General features: G+C 48.9%; 1 protein-coding gene across 1 annotated transcript; it reads right to left on the bottom strand.

The window, feature by feature from the left end:
* Positions 1 to 13: 13 nt before the first annotated feature.
* LOC123501826 (pecanex-like protein 1) lies at positions 14 to 27912 on the bottom strand. The gene is given in 23 exon segments (XM_045250854.1): positions 14 to 7344; positions 7597 to 8417; positions 8574 to 8680; positions 8856 to 9209; positions 9801 to 9952; positions 10781 to 10971; positions 11556 to 11871; positions 12559 to 12752; positions 13032 to 13220; positions 13533 to 14468; positions 14471 to 16292; positions 16295 to 16418; positions 17738 to 17829; positions 17832 to 19155; positions 19255 to 19685; positions 19827 to 19993; positions 20942 to 21100; positions 21151 to 21184; positions 21642 to 21784; positions 22083 to 22220; positions 22938 to 23077; positions 23430 to 23677; positions 27477 to 27912. Coding segments are annotated over 23 exon segments (8517 nt in total). The 5' UTR covers positions 27630 to 27912; the 3' UTR covers positions 14 to 7062.
* Between the last annotated feature and the right edge of the window lie 53 nt (positions 27913 to 27965).

The raw sequence follows: 27965 nt of genomic DNA on the forward strand, positions 1-27965 counted from the left end.
GACAAAAACCACCTCCATTCTTCATTTTATTGTATGAAAAAGTAAGGAGCTTTGAATCTATAACATTATAATAGTAATGATAGTTAAATAACCATACATCCCTCCATTTGATTTTCTGTAATATACACTATATACACAACCTTATGTACATATTATATACACTCAACACCAACAATATATTACTCTGGGTGAGGCTTTTCTAAAACATTCTGTCAACAACACCAGAAAAAAAAAAGGATAATAATAATGAGCTAACCTGGCTCCCTCCACATCAAGTTTATAAGGCCTAGAGTCTACCCTTTACCTGACGGGGTAGGGCAGTGGGAGGGGGCTGAGTGTGCCAGTGAGGTGGTCAGGGGGGGCAGGAATCCAAACACACCTCCTCTAGGTATGTGCAGTTGGGACCAGGAATTATGTAGCCTCACACACTCTTAACTCCCCCATGTCCTGCCACCAACCTCATCAAACCAGAGTTGTTACCAGGTCACTGAGGACTGAGGAAGGACATGGCACAGGTAGGAACTCTTGCCACCTTGCCACCTCCACTGCTGTGTCTCCGTCCTAAGGTTGTGGTCTGCCGGCCATCTCATGACACCTGACATTCCATTACCAGACCAGTGAGGGATGAGACACAGCATGGTAGTGGCAGAGGTGTGGCAGGCTAACATGACTCCTGGCCACAACTGTACTGTCAGAGATGAGAGTTAGTGCAATAACATGAACCTTCGTTGGTACATCATTGGAACATTGTGAGTGTGTGTGCTTGTGTGTGAAGGCATCGAGTCACATGACGAAACATATATGAAGCACAAAACACACTCTTCCATGTTCCCTTTCCAGTGTTTGAGGTGTTATACTATCTTTACACGTTAGTATGGCTGGTGCGTTAAGGGAGAGACTGCCACACGTAGGCCCAATGGCTCCTGGCACCTTCCCTTGTGTTCTTATGTTAAGTCTTTTTTTTAATGGCACAACCAAAGCAGCAAAATAATCAAAAGCTACACCACCACAGCCAGGACAAGAATGCTATGTCTGTCTGTCTGTCGTGTGGAGTTGTGGTACCCAAGTTATATTCCATCATTAATTCTCTAGCGTCATCCCAGCACAGTTAATACAATGGGTATGTTGGAGTAACTTCCCTTATACTGCAAGTTTACAATGAGTCTTATAACACGAGAATGACTGTTGCTGTTAATTTCCTGAGTGTATATAAACAATAACTAAGGCAGGTACTACATGATTTTGTTGCGTTAAGACGTCGTGAACATTTTGGAACTGACGGTGGAAAGTGATTCGGCACAACAATAAATTTCTCTGTTACTCTTTTATCGGCTATGTTTGGCTGATTCCAGACTCTCAATCAAGTCCATACAAGTCCATACCAGCTACAGTGTTACACCTTCCATCATAGAACTCTTATGTACAATACCGAGAAACACTATCAATCTCACAACCCAAAATAATAAATGTACCGTAAACCTTAACACGGCCAAACTAATTATCTCTTTCTCTCTCTCTCTCTCTCTTGACGTGTTTGAAAGTAAGACACCGGAACATTACAATAAGTTACTGATTCACATGTTAATGCTCTGAAAGGAGGGGAGGGGGGGAGGGGATCTAGACATGCCTGGCCCCACCACAGCCACACTGCACTAAAACACCACAAAGTCCACACTCCCAAAGCCACACCACCATTACCGCACCACACCACACTCTCTCTCTCTCTCTCTCTCTCTTTCATACACTCACACATGAATGAGAATTAACTTATGAAAGGTAAAATATAAAATAAAATGGATACTCAATGAAAATTAAAGAGAAAAGAAGAAAATTTCTCTCATGAAGCACAACTGGCCCCCCTAGTGTGTGTGTGTGTGTGTGTGTGTGTGTGTGTGTGTGTGTGTGTGTGTGTGTGTGTGTGTGTGTGTGTGTCTGTCTGTCTGTCTGTCTGTCTGTCTGTGTGTGTGTGTGTGTGTGTGTGTGTGTGTGTGTGTGTGTGTGTGTGTGTGTGTGTGTGTTTCTTGGCCTCTTGATAGCACCTAGTGAAGGCCAAATGCTTTACTCTGTGTGTGTGTGTGTGTGTGTGTGTGTGTGTGTGTGTGTGTGTGTGTGTGTGTGTGTGTGTGTGTGTGTGTGTGTGTGTGTGTGTGTGTGTGTGTGTGTGTGTGTGTGTGTGTGTGTGTGTGTGTGTGTGTTTGCTATAAATGAACACATCTTAGGCCAGGGAGGAGCATTAGCAGTAGCCTTGCAAGTGTTTAACCTCTGTGTCTGTGTCAGGGAGATGCACAACACACAGCACTCCGCCACACAGTCTGGTGAAGGAACCCAGTCACTCTAAACTGCCACTACCTCACATCCTCACTCACTGACTGGCCTCCACATCCCTGTCTTATCTCAAAGCATGTGGCAAATTCACCGTTTCTCTCTTTATAAGTGAGTGGATTGTGGTGGTGAGGAAGTACAGAATGAAGCAGGACATCATTGCTTCTCTAACATTACAACAGTGAGTCATCTGTCGAAACATACAGAGAAATAAAGACCAGGTTCTCCATCCTATATCTCTTTCACCACCACAATCCCTCACTACTCAAATCCATGCAATAAGATACCAAGTAGTACAAATAAACTGGTACCTTACAAATGATCGCAGTTTTGGTGGGTATAGGCAAATTTACAGTACATTCTAAGGCAGGGAAGCACACAACAGTCAGTGAGAGTAGAAGGCAATGACAGTCCCCCATAACATGTCCCAACTCACCAGCCCAGAGTATCTGTGAGTGCATCGAGAACACTGGTGTGGCCAAGAAGCTAAGGATTAGTAGATGTAGAACCCAGGAAGAGACAAACATGGATCTCTAACACAGGAAGGTAAATCTATAACTCAAGAAAACAGGAAAATTATATCGATAACTTAAGAGGAAAAAAAACATATATAATTTGAGAAGAGGAGCAAAAAGTATGACAATGCATCCACCACTCACAGGAATCATATGACAAAAGCTTGAGAACTCAGTAGTAATAATAATAACAATAATAATAATAATAATAATAATAATAATAATAATAATAATAATAATAATAATAATAGTAATAATAATGTACATAGTAATGTCAATAGTAATAATGATAAAGATAATAACAACAAGAGTGCACGAGTCAGGGCTCCAGCACAACAGGGATTGATATCACATAAAAACACCAAATGAGGAGTGAAGGAAAGGAACACTGTGGCAGCTCTCACGCCCTCTAACCACCTCATTGTTTTGTTATCACAGTAACTCATAGAGAAAGTCTACCACATTCACTCATGCACACGCCCAATAAATACTTCTTCTCACAAATGTCGGGTTACAAAACGGGTCGTGTCAGTGTGGGGGGCGGCGGTGGTGGGTCAAGCTTGGTTACACCACGTTACGCTTGACCACCGCTCGGGCTTCACCACAGGTCAGTTTGTGTCTGACGGGCGGTGAGGTGAGCCAGCCGCCCCCACACCACCGGGTCATCGCAGCGAGGGTCCCAGGAGGCGTCCCCACTGCCCCCTACCGCACTAGCACCTCATCACACACGGCGTCTTCAAACATTAGGTAAAATAATCTGTTGGGAAACTTTACATCTTACATCCATTTTTTGCTCATAAACAAACACAGGCACACACGTACACACACGCACGCACGCACACACCTCCCTGTGCAGTATCAAAGCACCAATGTAACACTACTTCTTCCTGTCTCCAAGCAGCTACTATATAACAAGAAACAACTAGAAGCTAAGATCAGCTCTGTTGGCCGTCACCCTCACCTGAATGTTTGTACATAGCCTAGTGTTTATGCAAGTCTGCTAGAGCATGAGAGTGCTTAATATTATGTGTATGCATGTATAACTGCTTAGGTAAATGTGCTTCTAAATGAAAATATGGAATATCCCTTATTTGTATACAAACATTCCATATTCTGAATAAACAAGACTAAGGAGAACAAAACGCTAGGATGAAGGTGTTCCCTGCGCCGGCACGGGGCGGCGAGGGACCCACCGTGTGGCTCTACAACCTGGGCAGGCAAGGAACACTGCAATGCACCCCAACTCACCAAGGACCACTGCCCACCCTCCCTCCCTCCCTCCCTGGCACAGTGCAGTGGCCCTCCCCACGCCCGCCACTAGACACCATCACTCCGGTGAGAAATGCTGCAGGAGGAAGGGACGATATTGCACAGAAAAGAGGACGAGAGGACTCACCACTAAGTGTAGAGCAAAGAAGCCGTAAGCTACGAACTATTAAAAATTCTCTGCTACAGAGTGCTATCTTCTCTCACCCTAAACCCCTCCAGGAGCGGTGGGGCCATGAACACATCACGCCCTCGCCTCTGAAACGCCTGCTTCTGAAAGCCCCCACACTTGAGATCCACTCGCCCGACAGTCTCCTGAAGTGATTGCTAATGTGTAATGCCTTTTATACACGACCGTTGCACAGCACAACTTTTATCCAGCAGGTGAAAGAATGGCTCATAGTGTTCTTCAATCACAGCTCTTCATTCGGTAGGAAAATATTGAACTATTTGAGGACGACAATGACGTCTCGCTTCACATGTAACGCGGGAGTCAAGTGGAAGCAGCAAGGCAAACGTTGAGAGCTGGCTTCTTCTTCTGGCCCTGGCTTAATACTGTTGTCCTTACTTCATGGCTTCTCTTCACCTCAACAAACACACACACACACTGACGCACACACACAACTGAGTAAATTAGTTGAGGCATAAGCTGAATTGAAGTGAAGCAGTGCAATGTTTGGCCAGCACTGTTAGTCCTTCACCGCAAGGTTTCACTAGTTCTTCACTAATTTGCGTTCAAACACACTTAATAACACATCCCCTGAGAAAAATATCCTAAAATAAAATAAAATAATAAAAAGATCGTATCCTACTGATGATAACAGGATTTCCTTCATAAACACACACATACATACATACACACGTACACACACTCACCACATGGATAACATTTACGATATGACAGGAATACAAAGGCAATGGACGCAGCTCTGCCACTCAGCACAGACATGGTGATCTCAGCGGCACACTAAGCTCTCCTGACAACTCTTACCCTCCTGACATACTGGTGTTGTGAAGTCAGCCACCCAATGCTAAATACAGAGGAACCTTGGATAAAAACACACACGTACACCTCAAAATACAGAGACTTTCTGACAAACTTTCTGCCGTAATACTTCATACTTTCTGTCAGATAATATATAAAAGGGATGTCTCATTGTTATTAGTTTTTTCTTTTATTGTTTCAATTTCCAATTCGACTTGTGGAAATTAAATAAAACCTGAGAACTTGAAGCACTTCATCTGACCACTTTAAAAACAGTATCTCTTGGCTATCTCTCTCTCTTTCTCTCTCACAACATCACAGGGAAAATAAAAGCGATCCGATGCAGCAAGACACTCACTCCACCTTGAATGAGACGCTACATCACCACCACACACAAACATTCAATGCTAAAAACAAACTTCCTTGTAAAACACACATACACTCACATACACACACACACACACACACACCATCTCCCAAATCTACCTGCTCAATTTGTAACCTGCAGGCACACACACACACACACACACACATACACATACGTACGAGGAAAATAATAATAACAACAATAAAAGCCAGCTCAAACAGACACAAAAAACACAAAAAAATAAGCTCATCGCATCTTCACTTCACATCACCAAACAGACGCAGCGAGGGAAAAAAAGACAACAATAATAATAATAAAAAAACACGCCAAACAGAGATGAGACACGTCCACTCCTCCGTTTGGATACAGGAGTTGGCAGTCACCTCAACCACCAGCAGCGCCCAGGCCACACTCACACTGGCAGATGAGTTACTGGGCCCTTGAACACAAAAACAATGGAATGACAAGGTTTGAGTCTGGAAAAATGGCACCGTCCCTCCAGCTAAAGGGAGGCAAGGAGGCGAGGAGGACCAAAGGAGGAGGAAGGGGGAACTACCTTACACCATCCTCAGCTAAGTACTTCTCAAGATCAACAGGATAACAACTCCTAATATCTCAAGGTGGGTTAGGAAAATGGCCACTGCCACCACCACCACCACAACCACCACTGCATTGTGCGTGTGTGTGTGTGTGTGCGTGGGGCAGTGGTTGCGTCACACCCCTGCCTTCACTCTAGATACCCCGGGGGATTGCAATGAACGGACTACTTCCCCCACGCAGGGCTGTGGAGACAAGAATAAGCCTTGGTCTGTCCTTCCATACTGCAACTGACTTGCCTTGCCTTAAGTACAAAGAGCTTATGAGAAAATCTGAGGGTAGGGTGTGTGTGTGTGTGTGTGTGTGTGTGTGTGTGTGTGTGTGTGTGTGTGTGTGTGTGTGTGTGTGTGTGTGTGTGTGTGTGTGTGTGTGTGTGTGTGTGTGTGTGTGTGTGTGTGTGTGTGTCCCTTTGTGCAAGCTACACTACTAAGGAGTCGTTTGGCCGGTGAGGGACGAGGCAGCCTAGCGTGTACTGGTTTCAAGTCTCGCCTAAACCAAATTTCTCCAGAACTGACCTGCTTTGTATTGTTGCAAATAGAAAAATTATATTACACACGGAAGCACATGAAGTACAGGGCTGAGAAACTTGTGATTTGTTCTGCCCCGTCCTCGCCCCGAGGGGAGGACAGGTGGTGACAGGCGATGTGGGGGGAGCCACCAGCAGATGAGCCGCTCAGGGCACACACACTTCCCTGTGGCCCCACTGTGACGGCTCACACTGGCACCACACACTGCCTCCCACACACACCAGCCAGTGCCTGGCCGGCTTGATGCTTTCTGTGAGTGTTTAGTCTTACAAATGTGAGCCAAGGGTGGAGCCTCCATCACAAGCTGAGGACAAACTCACTCTTCCATCACAGGATGCACAAATCAAATAAGCCATGTGAAAAATTATCAACTAGTATAAAACAGGAACGTCCTGCGAGCGTCCCACAAAACACGGGACACACGGGACCTTGGCTATGTATAAAACGGCAACCCAGCAGTGGCAGCGGCGGCAACGGTGGCAGCTACACCTCGGCCCCCAGGTCCTGCACGGCTCCCTGGGCCACGGGCACAAACTTGTCGTCTACCTGTACCAACAGGATGGAGCGGTCCACGTGGGAGCGGAAGCGTGGGTCGGGGTGGTGCGGGGTCCAGGTATGCACCACGGGACCCTCCATGCCCTCCACTGGTACCCAGTGGCCCCAGAAGCTCCGGCCGCCGCGCTTCCTCATCCCCTCATCCGGCCACAGCACATCAATGCGGCGGCCAAGGTTGAGAGTGTCGTAAACCTGGTTGGCGTCAATGATCTGTACAGGAAGACAAGGCCAGACACGACCCACTGTCAGTCCCAGGCGGTGTGTGTGTGTGTGTGTGTTTATACTACTGCAATGTTACAGCATGGCACGGTTGTAACTGCCACACACTTCACTGCTCAGCAAGACTAACATGTGCATTACAAACTCTGCTATCAATTCATTAATACTCATGACTCAGACAAAGAAACATTTCTCCTCAACTGGAGCTGTCCCCACCAAGGTGGTGGTGGTGGTGGTGCTTACCCTGACACGCTGGATGTGTCTGTCTGGCGGGGGCGGCGTAGTGAACTTTTCCTCAGGGTCCTCCTGCAGGGTGGTGCAGTCCTCCCTGGGGCCAGCACTGTCCCAGGCGGTGTCCCGCACGTGAGTCTCCCTGGGGCCGGGAAGCACGGTGGGGGCCACATCCCGGGCAGGGGTGGACAGGGAGGAGGATGGAGTGCTGCGGCTGCCAGAGGGAAGACCCTGGCGGGATGTTCTCTTCTCCCCACCGGGCAGGGACCCCTCCCGGCCCCCAGGCAGGGAGGTCTCCCGTCCACTGTGGAAGGACTCCCGTGTGCCGTGGAGGGAGGGGTCCCTACCACTGTGGAGGGAAGACTCACGCATGCTGTGGAGGGAAGGCTCTCTGCCGCTGTGCAGGGACGGCTCCCGACCACTGTGGAGGGAGCCTTCCCGTCCGCTGTGGATGGACCCCCCGTCCCGCCCCCCATGCAGGGACGGCTCTCGGCCACTCCACTCCCGGTCCTTGCTGCTGGCAGAGCCCTCACTCAGGCCGTCACGGTCCCGGGGGTCCAGGCGGCCCAGGCTGGTGGTGGTGTCCCACAGCAGGCCGGCCATGCTGGCCAGGGTGGAGGTGGACTGCTTATTGGCACGGCCACCCACCAGGGAGGACACGTCGCTCACGATGGAGCCCCGGTTGGCCTGTAGGGAGCCCCGTGATAAAGAGCCACCCCGCCCCAGGCTGCCATGCCCCAGGCTGCCCGTTGCCGTCACCAGGCTAAGGCCGCCCACCTGTGAGCCATCCTGGCTGCCCCCGGACCCCAGGCTGGCCGGCACCGTGGTCAGCACTGCAAGGACACACTAATTACTACTTACCCTACACACAGCACCACAGAACAGCAGCATCACAGCGCTGCTGTGTATAGCTGCCAGTGTAGCAAGACATGGTCAGCTGCCCAGCTGAGGCAAGGCAGAGGCAACACAGTGACAGGTGTGGGACTCACCCTGGTGGAGGGGAATGTTGGGGTGGTGTGGTTCAGCAGCTCGGCTGCACTCGTCATTCAGGCCAGAACTTCCGCTGGAACAACCCTCGCCGCACCGCTGCCGCACCCTGCCGGACCAACACACACCCTGCTTCACTGCCCACCACTGCACACACCACACACCACACACACTGCCTCACAACACTACTCTTGACACAACCTTAGAAACCATGACTGCTTCACTCACTCACTGCACACCACACAGACTACACCAGACACATAAACACAGACACACACACACACCTCTTCCACACCCCAATGAGCGTCTCCTTGATGAGGGTGAGGCTGATGGGGCGGCCACAGATGGCACTGATCTGCTCATTGGTGTTGCTGTAGGAGGTGGTGAGCGGCGACACATAGATGGGGTAACCGATGGGCTGGTCGCACGAGGAGTTGATGATGTTCCGAAGGGCCTGCTTGGCATTCTGGATGGAGCCTCTCTCAGGGTTCCGGTTGCGTAGGTACACAAGCTCCTGCTGCTGCCCCGCCCACAGGCCCCGCACACACTCCCGGTTCACCTTGATCACTCGAAAGGACAGGTGGCGTTTGTTGAGCATAATAATCTTATACTCATCCGCACCATCATCCATCACATGCCTGGTGGAGGTAGTAGTAGTAGTAGTAGTAGTAGTAGTAGTAGTAGTAGTAGTAGTAGTAGTAGTAGTAGTAGTAGTAGTAGTAGTAGTAGTAGTAGTAGTAGTAGTAGTAGTAGTAGTAGTAGTAGTAGTAGTAGTAACTCTTATTTCTTCACTTCATTAACTACACAACTTCACCAAAACTGACACTAACTAGTTTTCTTTAACTATATGTTTTATTTGTAGTTTTTGTATATTCTTTGTCAAAATTATCTTGTAATACTGATGCTATGGTCAATAAACTATCTATCTATCTATCTATCTATCTATCTGCCTGTCTATTTATCCATCTGTCTATCTATTTTCCTGTCTATCTATCTTCCATTTATCTATCTATCTATCTATCTATCTACCTACCTACCTATCAATTATCCATGTATTTACCTACCCATCCATCTATTCATCCATCTATCTACCTATCTATCTATCTATCTGTCTACCTGTCTATCAATCTACCTATCTAACTATCTATCTCTCTCTATCCATCCAGCTATCTATATACTTATCTATCCATCTATCTTTATGTTCCCTGTGTCCCCAGCAAGTACATTACCTGAGGGCGAGGAGGGAGGGCTTGCCGGACAGCACAGCGTTACGCCAAGTTGGGTCGCCTTCGTGGGAGATGACCAGCTGTGACTCGTGCTCCAGGATGGCATTGTACAAAGACTCATGGTTGTCGTATTCATCAGGTAGCATGAAGTGGTCCTGCAGGGGATATAAGTGAGTGTGGTGAAGATTGTAAGGATGGAAGGAAGATTAAGAAAGATTAGGAGTGGGAAATATGAGGCTGGTGGATAAAAAGGCAAGTATATTGAGGATCAGGAGTGGGAAAATGAAGAAAAACAAAATGAAAATGAGTATATATAGTTTTAGGAGCGGAAAATGACGATGGTTGAAATAAAAATGAGTATATTGAGGATTAGGAATAGAAAAATGAGGACAAAGGAAAAAATTATGAGAAAATGAAGGATTATGAGAGGGAAAATGAGGACAGTTGAAATAAAAATTAGTATATGGAGGATTAGGAAGGGAAAAATAAGGATAATGGAAGAAAATGGGTAGAAATTCACATACAGATGATGACGAGAGGAAAATGAATGGAATAGCTAAAAAATACAATGAATAAGAGAAAAAAAAAAGATGAATTTGGATGTATAAATAAATCTTTCACACATTCAAACTATTCCAGTACCCTCAGTCTATCCCTTAACTCTTACCCTTCACCCTACACACACACACACACACACACACACACACACACACACACACACACACACACACACACACCAAGCATCCTAAGCTGTCCACTCACCCTCATCCTTCACCCTACCTTCCCACACACACACACACACACACACACACACACACACACACAAGCACACTATCCTATTCCTTCACCCTCATCTGTCACCCTACCTTCACACACACACACACACACACACATACACACACCAATCACCGTATCCTGTCCTCCATCCCTAAGCTAACCTAACCAGTCCATACCCAGCCTTCCTCACTGCCTCATTCCCTCACCTGGTGCAGCTTAAGACTCATCCTTACTCCAGGCGCCACCACCTTCCTCAGCAGCTCCATGTCCGAGAACACCCACTCGTCACGCATGGAGGTGATACGGAAGTCGCCCTTGAAGAGTGTGTGCAGGCCGTGAAGAAAGAACTCCACACTTGACATGGCGTTGTGCGAGGCAGCCCATAAAGCGCGTCTCCCTGCAGGAAAAATTTTACGGTTTTATGAGGGTTTGTTTCTAAGTGGTGTGTGTGTGTGTGTGTGTGTGTGTGTGTGTGTGTGTGTGTGTGTGTGTGTGTGTGTGTGTGTGTGTGTGTGTGTGTGTGTTCAAAAAGGGAAAAAGAAAAGGAAAAAGGAGAATAACAACGAAAGGAAGCATTAAAAAGAAGTAAATAAGAAAAGGTGAGAGAAAGAGAAAGAATAACAAAAGGAACCATTCAAAAGAAGTAAGAAAACATAGAGAATAACAACAATAACAAAACAAACATTTAAAACAAGTAAAAAAAAAAGAAAAATAAGAAAAAAAATAATTCAAGACGTTAAGAGAGAGAGAGAGAGAGAGAGAGAGAGAGAGAGAGAGAGAGAGAGAGAGAGAGAGAGAGAGAGAGAGAGAGAGAGAGAGAGAGAGAGAGAGAGAGAGAGATAGAAAACAATAACACAAACAAGAAGATAACAAAACCAAACAACAATCACCAATTAACACACAGGCAGATCAGCAAACACACACACACACACACACACACACACACACACACACACAAGACCACCACCACCACCACCTTACCTAATAGACTGAGTGCCAGACAAAGGGAGATGAGCTGTGACTCCCTTCCACTCTCCAACGGCTCCTCCCTCTCCTCCGGGTTCTCGCTCTCCCTCCTGGAAACGCAGTACACCACCCACTCATGGTACACGTTGCAGAAGCTGTTGCGAGTGATGCCGGACTCCTTAAAGTCATAATCCTCGTCAATGTTGAGGTTAAACATTGGGTCCAGGTCCACAAACTTCTTGTCCCGTGTGTGGGCCAACGAGGCGTCGATCTCCGCCTTCTGCAGCCACTCCCGCAGACGGCTTGACCTCACTGTGTAGAAGATGATGCTCTGTGGGGTAGTTCATTAGTGTTAGTGTCACTGTTTTCTACTGAAGAGGGGCACGGATTGGGGCTACATGTACGGCCCGACTGATTTATTGGCTGATTATATCCATTAGAAAATAATTGGTAAATGCAGGGAACATGGTGTCTTGCTACAGTGTCATGACAGCCTTGTGTAACTTAATCGGTAATCAGAATAGGCATCGGCCACAAAAAATCCATCTCAGTCAGGCCCTAACTATAAGTGCAGAAAAATAAGGTGAGTTAAGAGTGTTAATTTATAAAGAAAGGTAACAAAGGATCACTCAAAAATCAGAGGATAAGTGGCTTGAGGCTTGATGTCTTGCCAGGAAAATGACACTACTGATTTTAAAGAAAGGAAAGTGAAAAGGGAATTACTATCGTGAATGAGAAGAGTTTAAATTTTTTGTGGTTGCAAAGTTGCATTCTTGAACCTCTCATTACTACAGGAGTTCAGCATGAAAAGGAAGTTACTAAGGTGGATGAGAAAAGAAACTAGATTGAATTTTTAGTGAATGCAAAGCTACATTCTTTAGCCTCTCACTAGCACAGCAATCCGGCATGAAAAGGAAGTTATAATGGTGGATGAGAAGAGAAAAGAGCTTGAATTTTTTGTGAATGCAAAGATATTTCCCTTAGCCTCTCACTAGCACAGGAGTCCACCACGCCTCACCTTCACGTAGTAGGTAATGAGAATCTTGCGGAGTTCAAATATCTGGAGCATTGAGGCGGCGGAGTTGTCTGAGATGGAGTAACCCTCAAGGACGTACTTTGTGGCTGTAACCTCCCAGGCCAGCCACCGCTGGTTGAAGGCCGCGTTGGCACTCAGCAGGTGAGGCAGGTGGCCCGGCTCACAGCAGCAGCAACCTGGACACACACACACACACACACACACACACACACACACACACACACACACACACACATACAAGTCAATTAAGGTCTGTCAGTGTAACATATGCACTAAAAATATTCACAAAGACTCTTAAGTTAGAATAGACAGTTTTTTATCACTAATATTTGACACAATTTTCAACATTCATTTCCTTTCGTAATTCTATTGACAAACACAAACTCTGCACTACTACCACCACCACCACCACCACCACCATCACCACCACCACAGAGCAGTCCACCCATGCTCACCTGCGTCCTCCTCCACACCCTCCGAGATGGCCTCCACTTCGCGCTGCTGGCAGTAGGTGCCGCGGAACTCAAGGCCACGCATCTGGAAGGTGACCAGGCCGTTGCCCAGCTCGATGACGTGCACCAGGCAGTTGAGGTAGTCTGACGCCAGCACGAAGCAGTCCCCCTGGCCCACCACGCCCCACCGCCCTGCGCACACACACACACACACACACACACACACACACACACACACACACACAGACAGGTCAGGTGGAGGGAAGAAGAGAAGAGGTACATGAAAGATTAGTATATTGCAAGATGTAGTTTTCTTTCTTTTTATACAGCAAGTGATCTGACCAAAGGCAACAAAAATCAATGGCAAAGATCCCATAATAAGAATTCACTAAAGTTAGACTGAAGAGAACACTGACTGAAGAGCAGAAGGAAAGAATGACTGACTGAGTGCCTGAATATTGGCACACCCTCAGGCTGAGAGCAAGACAGCAGCAGCGGACTCACCCAGCATGAGGTCGCCACAGAGGGAGTGCTGGAGAGAGCGGGTGAGGTGCTCGTAGAAGATGGAGTTGAGGTTGTTGTCATCGGAGCCAGGGTTACGCTCCAGGTGTGAGGAGAGGCGGGTGTTGGAGTGGTCCACCCGCTTGGTGTTGTAGTCCCTCTCCCAGAACTTGATGGGGCGGATGTAGGAGGTGATGAAGATGGCCGACCCCAGGATAGGGTTGAGCGGGGTGGAGAGGATGGCGGAGACGGCGGCCTGCACGAACAGCATGGCAGAGTGTGGCACGCTGAAGGGCTGGGCGAAGGCGTGAAAGGCGGAGCCCCAGGTGATCTGCCAGGGGGCGATGTAGGTGACGATGAACTTCATCTTGAGGAGGAACTCGTACACGCGGGTGAAGATGACGCCCATCACAAAGTAGTCCACAATGAAGGTCTCCGACTTGCCCTTGAAGTCCCAGGTAAAGAACAGCTTGGCGAAGGCCAGCGTGAGGTACTGGAACTGCGGCTGGGAGTACACGCTGCGCAGGCACTTGACGCCGCACACCACAGTGATCAGCGTGCCCACGTTCACCCCAAACTTGCGCACCAGGATGGGGGCGTCTTTGGTTAAGGCACACAGGAACAGCAGAGGGTACACCACGTTCTTCTCCAGGATGCACAGCCACACATACAGCCGCTCAAACCACATGATCTTGGCGGCGTCGTACACCTCAAACTGGCTGTACTCGTGGGAGCGGCACACGGGGTGGGCTACGCACAGCCAGGGCAGCTGCTTCCTCAACTGCGGCACCACATAGTGCGTGAGGAAGCCCAGCAGGCTGGCAAAGATCCACAGGCCAGTGAAAAGGTTAGGGCCGTCCCCGTCCAGCAGCACGGTGAACACGGTACTGGAGTGGATGGCAAAGATGAGGACGGCAGTGGCGGTGCAGGCAATGGCGCGTGCACCAGCCGGGAGTGCACCGTGCCCCGCAGCTTCTCCGGTAGCGGGTCTGTCAGCTCGTCCGCCTCTTGGGGGGGCTGGGGTGCGTCAGAGCCCCCCTCCCGCCGCAGCTCCTCGGGCCACATGTGCTGCTGGATGAGGCGCCACAGGGTGGTGGGATCAGAGGTGGAGCGGCTGAGATGGTAGCTGAAGGCCACGGCCAGGCCACAGAAGATGGAGTACAGGATGTGCTGCGTCTGTGCCTCCTCCTCCCTCAGGCCGCCATAGGCAAAGCCAAACAGGAAGAGGACAGTGAGGAGGGAGCGGCCGACGCAGTAGAGGGCGGACACCAGGCTGGTGGTGGCGTTGCCGCCGAACACATGGATGTCCGTCTGCTCCAGCAGGTACATGAGGAAGGTGTTGATCTGCGGAAGCAGGCCCAGGCTGAAGATGAGCGGGAAGAACAGCACAAACAGCAGCAGCACATCTCGGCACTGCAGCAGCAGGTCTGGGTTGGTGAAGTCCAGGCCGTACAGCACAAACTGCACCCGCTCCCCACTGCTGTCCAGGTAAAGCTGCAGCAGCAGGATGAGGCTGCAACACAGCACAAAGTACACCGACCTGCTGTACAGCACAACACGGTTGTAGCCGTGCGTGGGCGAGGCAGCGTCGGGCTGCACACTTTTGAAGAGAGAGTACTGGCAGCTGCCCATCACCAAGCAGAAGAACAGCACGTCCTGCTCCCGGTAGAAGTCCCGCTGCAGCACTAGGCAGCCCAGCACACCCACCAGCACCGCCAGGAACACACAGGCCATGTTCTCCCACACGGTGACGTTGCGGTCCAGCAGGGCCAGCAGAAATAGCCGGTCAAAGCGCACCCTGACAGAGGTCTTGCCGCACAGACGCAGCCGGTAGTAGTGGAGGGTCTGGGGGGCCGGTGTGGGGAACTTGAGCTTGCTGGAGGCCAGGGCAAGGTCCACGTCCAGGCTGCGGCCCTGCAGGCTGATGGTGTCCATCACCTCGGATGTGATGACGCCACGGGTGCGGTTGCTGGAGCGCCGCCGCTCAAAGAATGCATTGGTGAAGAGGTGCAGTGGGTTATGGGGCGCCCCAATGCTCAGCAGCTGCACGTGGTGCCGCATCTCAGAAGACAGCAGGGGCAGGTCCCGCCCGCCCCGCGGCCCCACAGCCACCAGGGGGATGGGGATGGGGAGAGGGTTGGGGTCTCCGGCGCCCTCCAGGCCACTCCGATCTGGGTCCCGCCCGCCGGAGACTGGGGGGCATGAGCCCCTCCTGTGAGCTACTGCCATGGAACCGCTGGTGCCCTCAGAGACCGGGGATGCCTGAGAGGCTGGAGCCTTGACAAAGTCTGGCCAGAGTGGTGGGGAGAGGGGGAGGGAGGTGGGAGGGAAGTGGTTGTCCAGAATGATGGTGAGGCCGGAGCACAGGGACATGGAGGAGCTGCTGAGGGAGCTGTCCTCCCGTGCCAGGCCACCCATGGGCCCCCCACTGCTGCCACCACCACTGCCGCCTCTACTCTGGCTGCCTGACCCACCGCCACCAACCCCACCACTGCCGCTGCTGCTGGTGACCCCGCCGGTGCCAGTGCCAGTGCCAGCACTGGTGTTGGTGCCGCCACAGCGCCTCAGCTTGTTGAGCACCCTGGCGTCGGTGGCAGGCGGCACGGTGGAGGCGGTGCTGACGCCGCGGTCGTTGAAGGTGTAAGTGAGCCAGTTGCCCTGCTCATCCTGGAAGCAGTGCACCGCGCCGTCGCTGGTGTCCTCATGGGAGAAGGCCAGGTGGGTGCCGGGGGACAGCGGCGGCACACCCTCTGCAGGGGACACACATTCCATGGCCCCACCCCGCCGCCGCCACCACCACTGCTACTGCCTTCAGGTCTCTTGTCTGGAGGAGGCCCTCTGTGAGGCCGGCTGCTGCCACCTTCATCCCCGCTGTCCCCCCCACCCCCGCTGCGGCCCATCCAGGAAGACAGCAACCGCTGAAACACAAAGTACACATGAACAACACACTGCCACACCACACCATGCCTCACCTTACCTCACTCACTACTGCACCAACACACTTACACACACACACACACACACACACACACACACACACACACACACACACACACACACACACATACACACACACACACACTGGCAAGGCAAATGGGTGCGGCTCTTAATGTGTAGGGTCTGTTCACCTAGCAGTAAATAGGTACGGGATGTAACTGGAGGGGTTGTGGCCTCGCTTTCCTGGTGTGTGGAGTGTGTTGTGGTCTCAGTCCTACCCAAAGATCAGTCTATGAGCTCTGAGATCTTTCCATAGGATGACCAGCAGGTGACCATTGTGAATCACATGCACACACACACACACACACACACACACACACACACACACACACACACACACACACACACACACACACACACATGTGGATAATGAGAAACTGATCCTGAGAGAAGAATATGACATTAGAAGCACAAGATCACATAGTAAAAAACTGAGGAAGGGAAGATGTTTGAGAGATGTTAAAAAATATAGTTTCCCGCAAAGATGTGTTGAGACTTGGAACAGTTTGAGTGAGAAAGTGGTGTCAGCAAAGAGTGTGCATAACTTTAAAGAAAAATTGGATAAGTGTAGATATGGAGACGGGGCCACACGACCGTAAAGCCCCTGTAAAACTACAACTAGGTAAAACTAGGTAAATACACACACACACACACACACACACACACACACACACACACACACACACACACACACACACACACACACACACATGAGGAGAGACTAAAAGCTATGGATCTACCAACCCTGGAACAGAGAAGAGAGAGAGGGGATCTGACACAAGTTTATAAATTGATTGACGGAATGGATCAAGTGGATAATGAGAAACTGATCCTGAGAGAAGAATATGACATTAGAAGCACAAGATCGCATAGTAAGAAACTGAGGAAGGGAAGATGTCTGAGAGATGTTAAAAAATTTAGTTTCCCGCAAAGATGTGTTGAGACTTGGAACAGTTTGAGTGAGGAAGTGGTGTCAGCAGAGTGTACATAGTTTTAAAGAAAAATTGGATAAGTGTAGATATGAAGACGGGGCCACATGAGCATAAAGCCCAGGCCCTGTAAAACTACAACTAGATAAATACAACTAGGTAAATACATACAAACACACACACACACACACACACACACACACACACACACACACACACACACACACACACACACAAGCAGCAGTGGTCCTGTGCTCACCTGCGATCCCTTGTGGGTTCTGCCGGGGCCCTCTTGGTGGTGGTGATGGTGGTGGTGATGGTTGTGTGGCTGGTGTTGGTGGTGATGGTGGTGTGGCTGGTGTTGGTGGTGGTGTGGGGAGGAGTGGGTGGTGGTGAGGCTGGTGGTGGGGAGGGCTGTGGTAAGGGTGGTGGTGAGGAGGGTGGATATGTCCTGGGGGGGTTCACTGGGGTTGGAGGGAGGGGAGGAGGAGGTGTTGTTGCCCGCCACGTGTCGCCGCCGCCGCACTGCCGGCTTCCTGTACAGGTGTGTCTCAGCCGGCTGCTCTGGGTCAGCATTGCTGCTGCCGCCGCCACCACCACCACCACTGCCGCCGCCACTGCCGGTGCCATTGCCGGTGCCACCAGCAGCAGCAGCAGCAGCAGCAGCAGCGCCGGCAGCCACGTTGGCCTGGGCCTCAGAGATGAGCGAGGCACCCTTGGCGGTGCTACCGATGCCACCCTCCTGCTCCAGCCGCTGCTTCAGTACCACCAGCTTCTGAATGTCACGGTGGCACTGCTGTGGGTCGTGCAGTGAGCTGTTCAGGATGTCCAGCAGCCGCCGCACCAGGTCCTCCATGGTCACCGTGGCCTCCCCGCCCGACCGCTCCCCCTCCCCCGCCTCCTCCACCACCACGCCCTGCCGCCGCTTCTTGGGGATGGCACCCTGCGTGGCAGAGGAGGAGTGGGTGGGCACCTCCATGGGGCTCTCGGGGGAGGAGCGGATCATGTTCCAGCTGTCATCGTCACTCAGCTGGTGCGAGGACAGGCGGCGTGGGTGTCCACTGCCAGCCCGCACCACGTCAGCAGACTCTGAGTCTGAGTCACTGTGGAAGAAGAGCCAGTCCAAGCCTGGGCTAGGGGACCGGCTCTCTGCCCCCCGGCCTCCTGCCACCTCCCCAGGGCTCCTGGCTGGCCTGGTGCCCCCCTCTTCCCTGGGACTGGCCCGCTGCTCCCCGTCGCCACCGGGGCCCCCACAGTGGTCGGGGCTGGCCTCCCCGGATACCCCACAGTTGGCACCACCGGTGTCGCAGCCCAGGGCGCCCTGCAGGCTGAGTCTGTCTGCCAAGCTGCTGAGGGTCTCGTCAGAGCTGCTAGACAGCTTGACAGCGCTCAGTGTGTCTGAGCTGCTCTCCTCATCAGCATACATGTTCTCAAAGGTGAGGGTGCACACCCGGGACATCTCGTTACACCCACTCTCCACCCGCGGCCGTTCTCCAAACTTTGAGGTGATGGCGGAGCTGCTGCGGAACACCAGCGGTCGGTAGGCACGGCTGGGGCCACGCTGGGCGTGTTGGGCCAACCGGGCCGCCCCAGACCGCGCCCGCCGCCCACCGGACCCCTTGCCCTCCAGGCTCTGATGGCGGGTGAGCAGGGGGGAGTGGGACCCCTTGGCGGGACCCTCCTCGTCAGTCTCCCCATCACTGCAACACAAAATGGTTAGAGTGAAGCCTACACCACACAACCCAACACACCAGCACCACTAGAGGAGCAACAAGCACAAGCAACAGTCAGGGGCCTACCTGTTAGCGGTGCAGCATGTAGCAGTTGGGGAGCGGTCACAGGGCGAGGGGGTGGTGGTGGTGGCGGTGGAGTTGGAGGAGGTGGTGATGACGGCACTGGCACTGTTGGCTCTCTCCTCAATGACAGAGATATTGGCAGCCTCCAGGCCCCAGGAGGGTGGCCCCAGTGACAGCTTGCGACTGTGGTGCTGCTGTGGCGGCCCTGAGTGGTGGTGGCGGTGGCGGTGACTTCCTCCACCACCACCACCACCACTCCCTGATGTCACTGGTGGTGCTGCTGCCTGCTGCTGCTGCTGCTGCTGGTTGTGAATGTTGGTACTACTGCTACTGTTACTGGTGTGGTGGTGACGGTTGTGGTGGTGACTGTGGTGGTGACTATGGTGGTGGCGATGATGATGACGTCTGCTGCTTCCCTCATCACTGGTGATCACCTGTGTGGGGGACGGCCACCAATCAGACAGTGCCAGGTGTGTGTGTGTGTGTGTGTGTGTGTGTGTGTGTGTGTGTGTGTGTGTGTGTGTGTGTGTGTGTGTGTGTGTGTGTGCCAGTAAGCCCCAGCACCCCAGACTTACCTCCAAGCTGACTGGGTGTGAAGGGGGTTCAGCAGCGGAGGGAAGGGAGGAGGGAGGGGAGGGGGCAGCTGAGGAAGAGCCTCCACCCCCTGGGCCTCCCTCCAGCCCTAGGGAGCCCGTCCCCCCGTGCAGGCTGGGACGGTAATGGACACTGCTCCCCTTCTCTCCTGTGTTAGAAGGGAAGGGAAGGGAAGGAGTTAGATTTGTTAGGTTTAGTGGTATGGTCTCTCTCTCTCTCTCTCTCTCTCTCTCTCTCTCTCTCTCTCTCTCTCTCTCTCTCTCCACTTAATTCTCTTTTTCCCTCTTTTTCTCAACCTTACTTCTTTCTTTCCCACTATTCTATATCTGGCTCATATTGAGATCCTCTCTCTCTCACAACACACACACACACACACACACACACACACACACACACACACACACACACACACACACAATAATAATAATAATAATAATAATAATAATAATAATAATAATAATAAATAAATAAATAAATAAATAAATAAATAAATAAATAAATAAATAAATAAAAAAATATGATGAAAAAAATCATCACAAGCATGATACGCCCAAGGCTGGAATATGCAGCAGTGGTATGGTCTCTGAGCTCTAAAAAGGATATAAGAAAAGTGGAAAGGATACAGAAGATTGCTACAAAGATGATGCCAATATTAAGGGAACTCACATATGAAGAACGACTGAAGGAAATGGGACTGCCAACCTTACAAGATAGAAGAGAACATGGGAAACTAATAACAATGTATAAGATAGCAAATGATATTGAAAAGATAGACAAAGAAGGCCTGGTGCTGTTGACGAAAGAAAGAAGATGGAAGGACAAGAGGACATGAAAAGAAGATCAGGATGAGGCAGTGTGTGAAGGATATTTGAAAATACAGTTTTCCACACAGAACGGTGGAAAAATGGAATGCACTGGATGATGGAATTGTTACAGCACATAGTGTGCATAACTTTCAAGAAAAACTAGATAAATGGAGATATGGAGACAGGACACTATGAGCCCCACTCAAACCATGTACAATACAACAAGGTAAATACAACCTTACTCTCCCAACCATACACCCTGACCCGCCCCCCACCACACGCACACACACCTTTGGCACTTTTAGAGTAAACAATATCCACAGAATGGGAGTCACAGAGGGAGGCGGTGGCGGTGGCGATGGACCCAGCAGAGGCCACTATCCGCCTCAGTCGCTTGTGTCCCCGCCCTGCGCTGCCCCCAATGCTGCTGCTGCTGCCGCCATGCAAGGTGCTGCTCACAGTGGTGGTGTTGTCGTCCCGCTGCCGCCGCTGCTGCCGCCGCCGCCACAGCCACCACCGCACCACGCCACTGACTGTTTTGGTGAGGAAAGAGAGGAAGTCAGTTGTTTGGTTTGGTTATGTTAGTTTACAAGGAGGAGGAGGAGGAGGAGGAGGAGGAGGAGGAGGAGGAGGAGGAGGAGGAGGAGGAGGAGGAGGAGGAGGAGGAGGAGGAGGAGGAGGAGGAGGAGGAGGAGGAGGAGGAGGAGGAGGAGGAGGAGGAGGAGGAGGACACAAGCCCACAGAAATACGGGAGAAAAGTACAACAAAAACACAGAGGGAGCTATTAATTAAGAGTACAGGAAGCAGAGAAGACAAAATAACAAGGAAAAGTATTAGTAGAGGGAGACACAGAAAAAGTGAAAATATAAAGGCAGAGAGTGTGACTGGAGGAACAAGGAAAGGTAATAAGAGAAAAGAAAGTACAGAAGAGGGAATATCAAGACAAGTGTGTGTGAACTGTGAGTGTTGACTGGTGGAACGATGAGTAACCTGCGAGTGTTTGGCAATGATGGGGTGGTTCAGTGACTCGGTGATCTCCGCCACACCAGCCAGCATGATGTCCGACACACACAGGCCATACTCCCCTCCGTATGGCCCCGACCCAACACCGCTGCTGCTGCCGCCACTCTCCGCTGCATAAAGGCATGGTTGTCAGCGTCATTTTGTTTACTATTACTGTGAAAGGGATAGTATTACTTCCTACTGTCTATGTTTGTTTACTTATAACACGAGAATGGCTGTGTACAAAGAGGACTCCCACACCAAGGCCCCCACAGCACACACTGGCCCATCACCCCTGCCCCTTCACAATGAGACTGTTCCCTACCCTGCACCTCCAACCCTGACACCACAGCAAGGTCCCACAGCACACATTGACCCATTTTTACCCCTTCACACTGTAACACCACAAGTAGGATGAGTGTGTATTACCTCTAGTTCTCTTGTCGCCCCTGCCGGTGTCCTGAGAGTCCCTTGGGGTGCTGGCAGCTGTGGCGGAGGCAGCAGCTTCACACTTGCTACCCTCCTCACTGCCAGAGCTGTCCTTGTGATGCACATCTGCCTTCAGGTCTTGGGGAATATAAGGCTAATGTTCAGATTCATGGAAGGGAACGATGCACTCACATAGATTTAGGGTAACACTCATATACTACTCAGTTTACGCTCTCTAACCTCCTGAGGCATTTTTATATTAATTCTGGTTACTATTTGGTGATTCTGTACAGCTTCAGAAACTTAAGTGGGGGTTGAAATAGTGAAGACTCTACCCATTAATCTTCTGACGTCCATAGACCCTTCCTAATGTCAATAAAATGGTCTAATCGTACACAAAACTCAAGGCAAAAACGCATGCCAGTACTGAAGGGGTTAAAGGGAATGTCACACTTAGTTAAGGGGTGATAGCTTGGTAACACACTCACACACTCAACTTACAATCAAGAGAAGGAATGGTAGGTTAAGTTAACGGGTGACAGCTTGGTAACACACACTCATACACTCATACACTCAATTTATAAAGGGAACATCAGACTCAATAAAGGGGTGATAACTTGGCAACACACTCACTCACACACTCACACACACACACACACTCAATTTAGGGTTTATAAAGGGAACACCAGACTCAACAAAGGCAACACACTCACTCACTCACTCACTCAATTTAGGGTTTATAAAGGGAACACCAGACTCAACAAAGGCAACACACTCACTCACTCACTCACTCACTCACACACACACACACACACACACACACACACACACACACACACACACACACACACTCACCTATTGTAGCTGGGGGTTGTGCTCCGGCATCCATGATAGAATTTCGGGAACTACATCCCACCGGGGGGGTCTCACTCTCCCCCCCACCACTGGCCGGCCCGCCCCCCACCACCTGCATCTCTATCGCCTCAAAGGAACGACTGCATGGAGGAAAAGGTGTGGGTCAGGGAAGGAAAGTGCTTTACTGCTCTCTCTCTCTCTCTCTCTCTCTCTCTCTCTCTCTCTCTCTCTCTCTCTCTCTCACTAATTATCTTATCTCTCCTAAGTAAAATATCTAAAAATGTTGTGATAATGATTATGTAAAGATGTTGAAAATGCTCTCTCTCTCTCTCTCTCTCTCTCTCTCTCTCTCTCTCTCTCTCTCTCTCTCTCTCCTTAACCTAGAAAAAAAAAAGGCCCACAGAGATATGAACCCCTAAAGATAAACATCTCTCTCTCTCTCTCTCTCTCTCTCTCTCTCTCTCTCTCTCTCTCTCTCTCTCTCTCTCTCACCTCCTCTGCTGCTGCGAGGAGCCCTGGTAGTGTGCCGGGCTGGCGGAGGCTGTGGCAGTGGCGGCGGTGGTGGCGGCGGTGGTGGGGGGGCCTCCTGGAGGCAGCGGCGGTGGTGTCATCTCCTCCTCCAGACAGTCGGTGGTGTCAAAGGTGTGGTGGAGCAGGTGGTTGACGGCCTTGATCCCCACCGCCACCACCGACAGCAGGGCCAGGTGCACCAGCCATCCCGCCACCCACCACCCACAGTACTGCAACACAGGATAAGGGGTCTCAATGTGTGTGTGTGTGTGTGTGTGTGTGTGTGTGTGTGTGTGAACGAATTACTGCATACACTTATTATCATTACCACTATCTATCATAAGAATAAACTAAATACTACTGCTACTATAACTATTCCCTGCTATCACCATCACTATCTACAGCCAAAGGATCACCACCACCACCACCACCACTACTATTCACATCACCAAAACCAAAGAACCAGCATTAATAAAAATAAAACAAAACAAAACAAAATAAAATAAAATAAAAAAAAAACAGAGAACAACAGCCAATACAAACACTAGAGGACATTTTTCTTTCTTTCTTTCTTTACATCTTTATCTTCCTTTCTTTTTAAACGTATCCTTTCTTTAATGTCTTGTGGAAAAACCCCAATCTGACAGGAAGTGGCGGTGGTGGTGGTGGTGGTGAGGGAGGAGAGGAGAGGAGAGGAGAGGAGAGGAGAGGAGAGGAGACAAGAGAGGAGAGGAGAGGAAACAAAAGAAAAGAAGAGAAGGAAAGAGAAGAGAAGAGAAGAGAATAAGAGAAGAGAGAAAAGAAGAGAAAAGGAAAAGAAAGTAGAGGAAACAAAAGGGAATGAAAGGAGGAAAGAGATGAGAAAAGAAGAGAAGGGAAGAGGAAAGAGAAGAAAAAGAAATAAGAGGAGAAATAAAAAGAAAAAAAAAGGGAGAGAATAAGACTTTTTTCCGTGTCTACACCTATACAACTAAAATTCTTTCAATATCTAGTCAAAAAAAAATAAATAAACACTTGTTCTCTTCTTTCTATACAATTTCTCTAAAAAAAAAAAAATACAAAAAGATAAACAAACAAGACAAACCAACCTATTCTCTCTCTCATCCTGTATCAAATGACCTTTCTAAAACACTGTACACCAAACCTAACTTAACCTAACCTAACCAAACACACCCAAACGCAGCAAAACGATGAGCAAAACACACCCAAACACAGGAAAACAAACCAAACACACCCAAACGCAGTAAAATGAGGAGCCAAACACATCCAAACACAGGAACACAACCCAAACACACCCTAACACAGCAAAACGAGGAGCCAAACACCCAAACACAGCAAAACAAACCAAACACACCCAAATGCAGCAAAACGAGGAATCAAACACATCCAAACACAGGAAAACAAACCAAACACACCCAAACACAGCAAAACAAACCAAACACACCCAAATGCAGCAAAACAAACCAAACACACCCAAACACAGCAAAACAAACCAAACACACCCAAACACAGCAAAATGAGGAGCCAAACACCCAAACACAGCAAAACAAACCAAACACACCCAAACACAGCAAAACAAACCAAACACACCCAAACACAGCAAAACAAACCAAACACACCCAAACACAGCAAAACAAACCAAACACACCCAAACACAGCAAAACAAACCAAACACACCCAAACACAGCAAAACGAGGAACCAAACACATCCAAACACAGCAAAACAAACCAAACACACCCAAACACAGCAAAACAAACCAAACACTCCCAAACACAGCAAAACAAACCAAACACACCCAAACACAGCAAAACAAACCAAACACACCCAAACACAGCAAAACAAACCAAACACACCCAAACACAGCAAAACAACCAAACACACCCAAACACAGCAAAACGAACCAAACACACCCAAACACAGCAAAACAAACCAAACACACCCAAACACAGCAAAACGAACCAAACACACCCAAACACAGCAAAACAAACCAAACACACCCAAACACAGGAAAACAAACCAAACACACCCAAACACAGCAAAACGAGGAACCAAACACACCCAAACACAGCAAAACAAACCAAACGCATCCAAACACAGCAAAACAAACCAAACACACCCAAACGCAGCAAAATGAGGAACCAAACACCCCCAAACACAGCAAGATGATGAGCCAAACACACCCAAATGCAGCAAAACAAGGAATTAACACCCAAATCCAACAAAACAAGAAACTAACACTCAAACGCAACAAAACAAAAAAAACACCAAAAATAAGTCTCCTCCTCCTCCTCCTCCTCCTCCTCCTTCTTCATGTAACTCAAGTTTTGTGAAACTTTGTGTTGCTCTTCAGTTGTCACACCATACAAAATTTATCACGCTATCCTAACCTCAGAAACAACACTGTACTACATTTATTAACCTATCCTAACCTAACCCTGCCAAACAAATCCAAACGCAACAAAAAACTAGGGAAAACACACACAAAAATAAGTTGTTTAGGGAAAAGAAACACAATAACTTTTGAATCAACACTATACCACACTTCGTAAACTTAAACTAACCTAACCCAAACCTGACAAATACACCCCAAAGCAATAAAACACGGAAAAACACCAATAAAACATGTACACCCAGGAAAACAAACTAAAAAACCACAAAACTTCAAAACCACAACCAAATAATGTTTGTAAATCTGACTTAACCTAATCCAACCTGCCAAAAACACCCCAAGCCAACAATAATAAATAAAAACAGGAAAAAAATGTAAATCAAGAAAAATAAACCTAAAATCACAATAACTTTAAAACCACTACCATAAAATGCTTGCAAACCTGACTTAACCTAATCCAACCTGACAAATACACTCCAAAGCAACAAAAAACAGGAAAAACACCAATAAAACACATACACCCAGGAAAACAAACCCCAAAAACCACAATAACTTCAAAACCACCACCACAAAACACTCGTAAAGCTGATCTTACCTAATCCAACCTGCCAAAAACACCCCAAGCCAACAATAATGAATAAAAACAGGAAAAAAAAACGTAAATCAAAGAAAACAAACCCAAAAATCACAATAACTTTAAAACCACTACCATAAAACGCTTGCAAACCTGACCTAACCTAATCCAACCTGACAAATACACTCTAAAGCAACAAAAAACAGGAAAAACACCAATAAAACACATACACCCAGGAAAACAAACCCCAAAAACACAATAACTTCAAAACCACCACCACAAAACACTCGGAAAGCTGATCTTACCTAATCCAACCAGCCAAAAACACCCCAAGCCAATAATAATAAATAAAAACAGGAAAAAAAAAACGTAAATCAAGAAAAATAAACCCAAAAATCACAATAACTTTAAAACCACTACCATAAAACGCTTGCAAATCTGACATAACCTAATCCAACCTGTCAAATACACTCTAAAGCAACAAAAAACAGGAAAAACACCAATAAAACACATACACCCAGGAAAACAAACCCCAAAAACCACAATAACTTCAAAACCACAACCAAATAATGTTTGTAAACCTGACTTAACCTAATCCAACCTGCCAAAAACACCCCAAGCCAACAATAATAAATAAAAACAGGAAAAAAACGTAAATCAAAGAAAACAAACCCAAAAACCACAATAACTTTAAAACACTACCATAAAACGCTTGCAAACCTGACTTAACCTAATCCAACCTGACAAATACACTCCAAAGCAACAAAAAACAGGAAAAACACCAATAAAACACATACACCCAGGAAAACAAACCCCAAAAAAACACAACAACTTCAAAACCACCACCACAAAACACTCGTAAAGCTGACCTACCTAACCCAAACCCCAAAATAACCCCGATAAAATAAAATAAAACAAAGAAATATAGAAAAAACCAGGAAAACAAACCGCAAAAAAACACAATAACTTCAAAACCACTACTATAAAACACTCGTAAACCTGACTTAACCTAAACCCTTTACCCCAAACCACAAAGAAACCCGCTAAACCCCACAGAATACTCACCACGTAGATAAAGAAGGGCGCACACACGAGGTAAAGCCAGAGATAGAGATGGAAAGTATTACAGAACACATCTTGGTGGGGATCATAAAACCAGCCCCCTGTAATGGACGCCCAGATCCCCTGCCGCAGCACCTCCACACTCTGCGACCCCATGCCTCCCTGCCTTGCCTAGGGGGACGCTACACGAGGCTCCTGGGGCGGTTTATCACATTATTATGGTCACCCGCGCTCAGCCATGGTAAACTCTTCCTCCATGGATCATATTCTGCCATTCCTGGAACGCCTCTTGCAATGGTCCTCAAATTCGGGTTTTTGGTGGTATTTTAGGGTTTTTAATGGGTGTTTTCTGGGTTGTAAGAGTTTTCAGATGGGTTACTATGGGTTTTTGGGGTTTTGGTACGGTTATAATGTGTTTTTGGGTGTTTGTTTTATAGTTTCTGGAGTGTTTCTATGGCTGGTTTGGACAGCGAGGTGTTCCCGTGTCCGATT

Source organism: Portunus trituberculatus, chromosome 10, assembly GCF_017591435.1.
Source record: "Portunus trituberculatus isolate SZX2019 chromosome 10, ASM1759143v1, whole genome shotgun sequence".
Lineage (NCBI taxonomy): Eukaryota > Metazoa > Arthropoda > Malacostraca > Decapoda > Portunidae > Portunus > Portunus trituberculatus.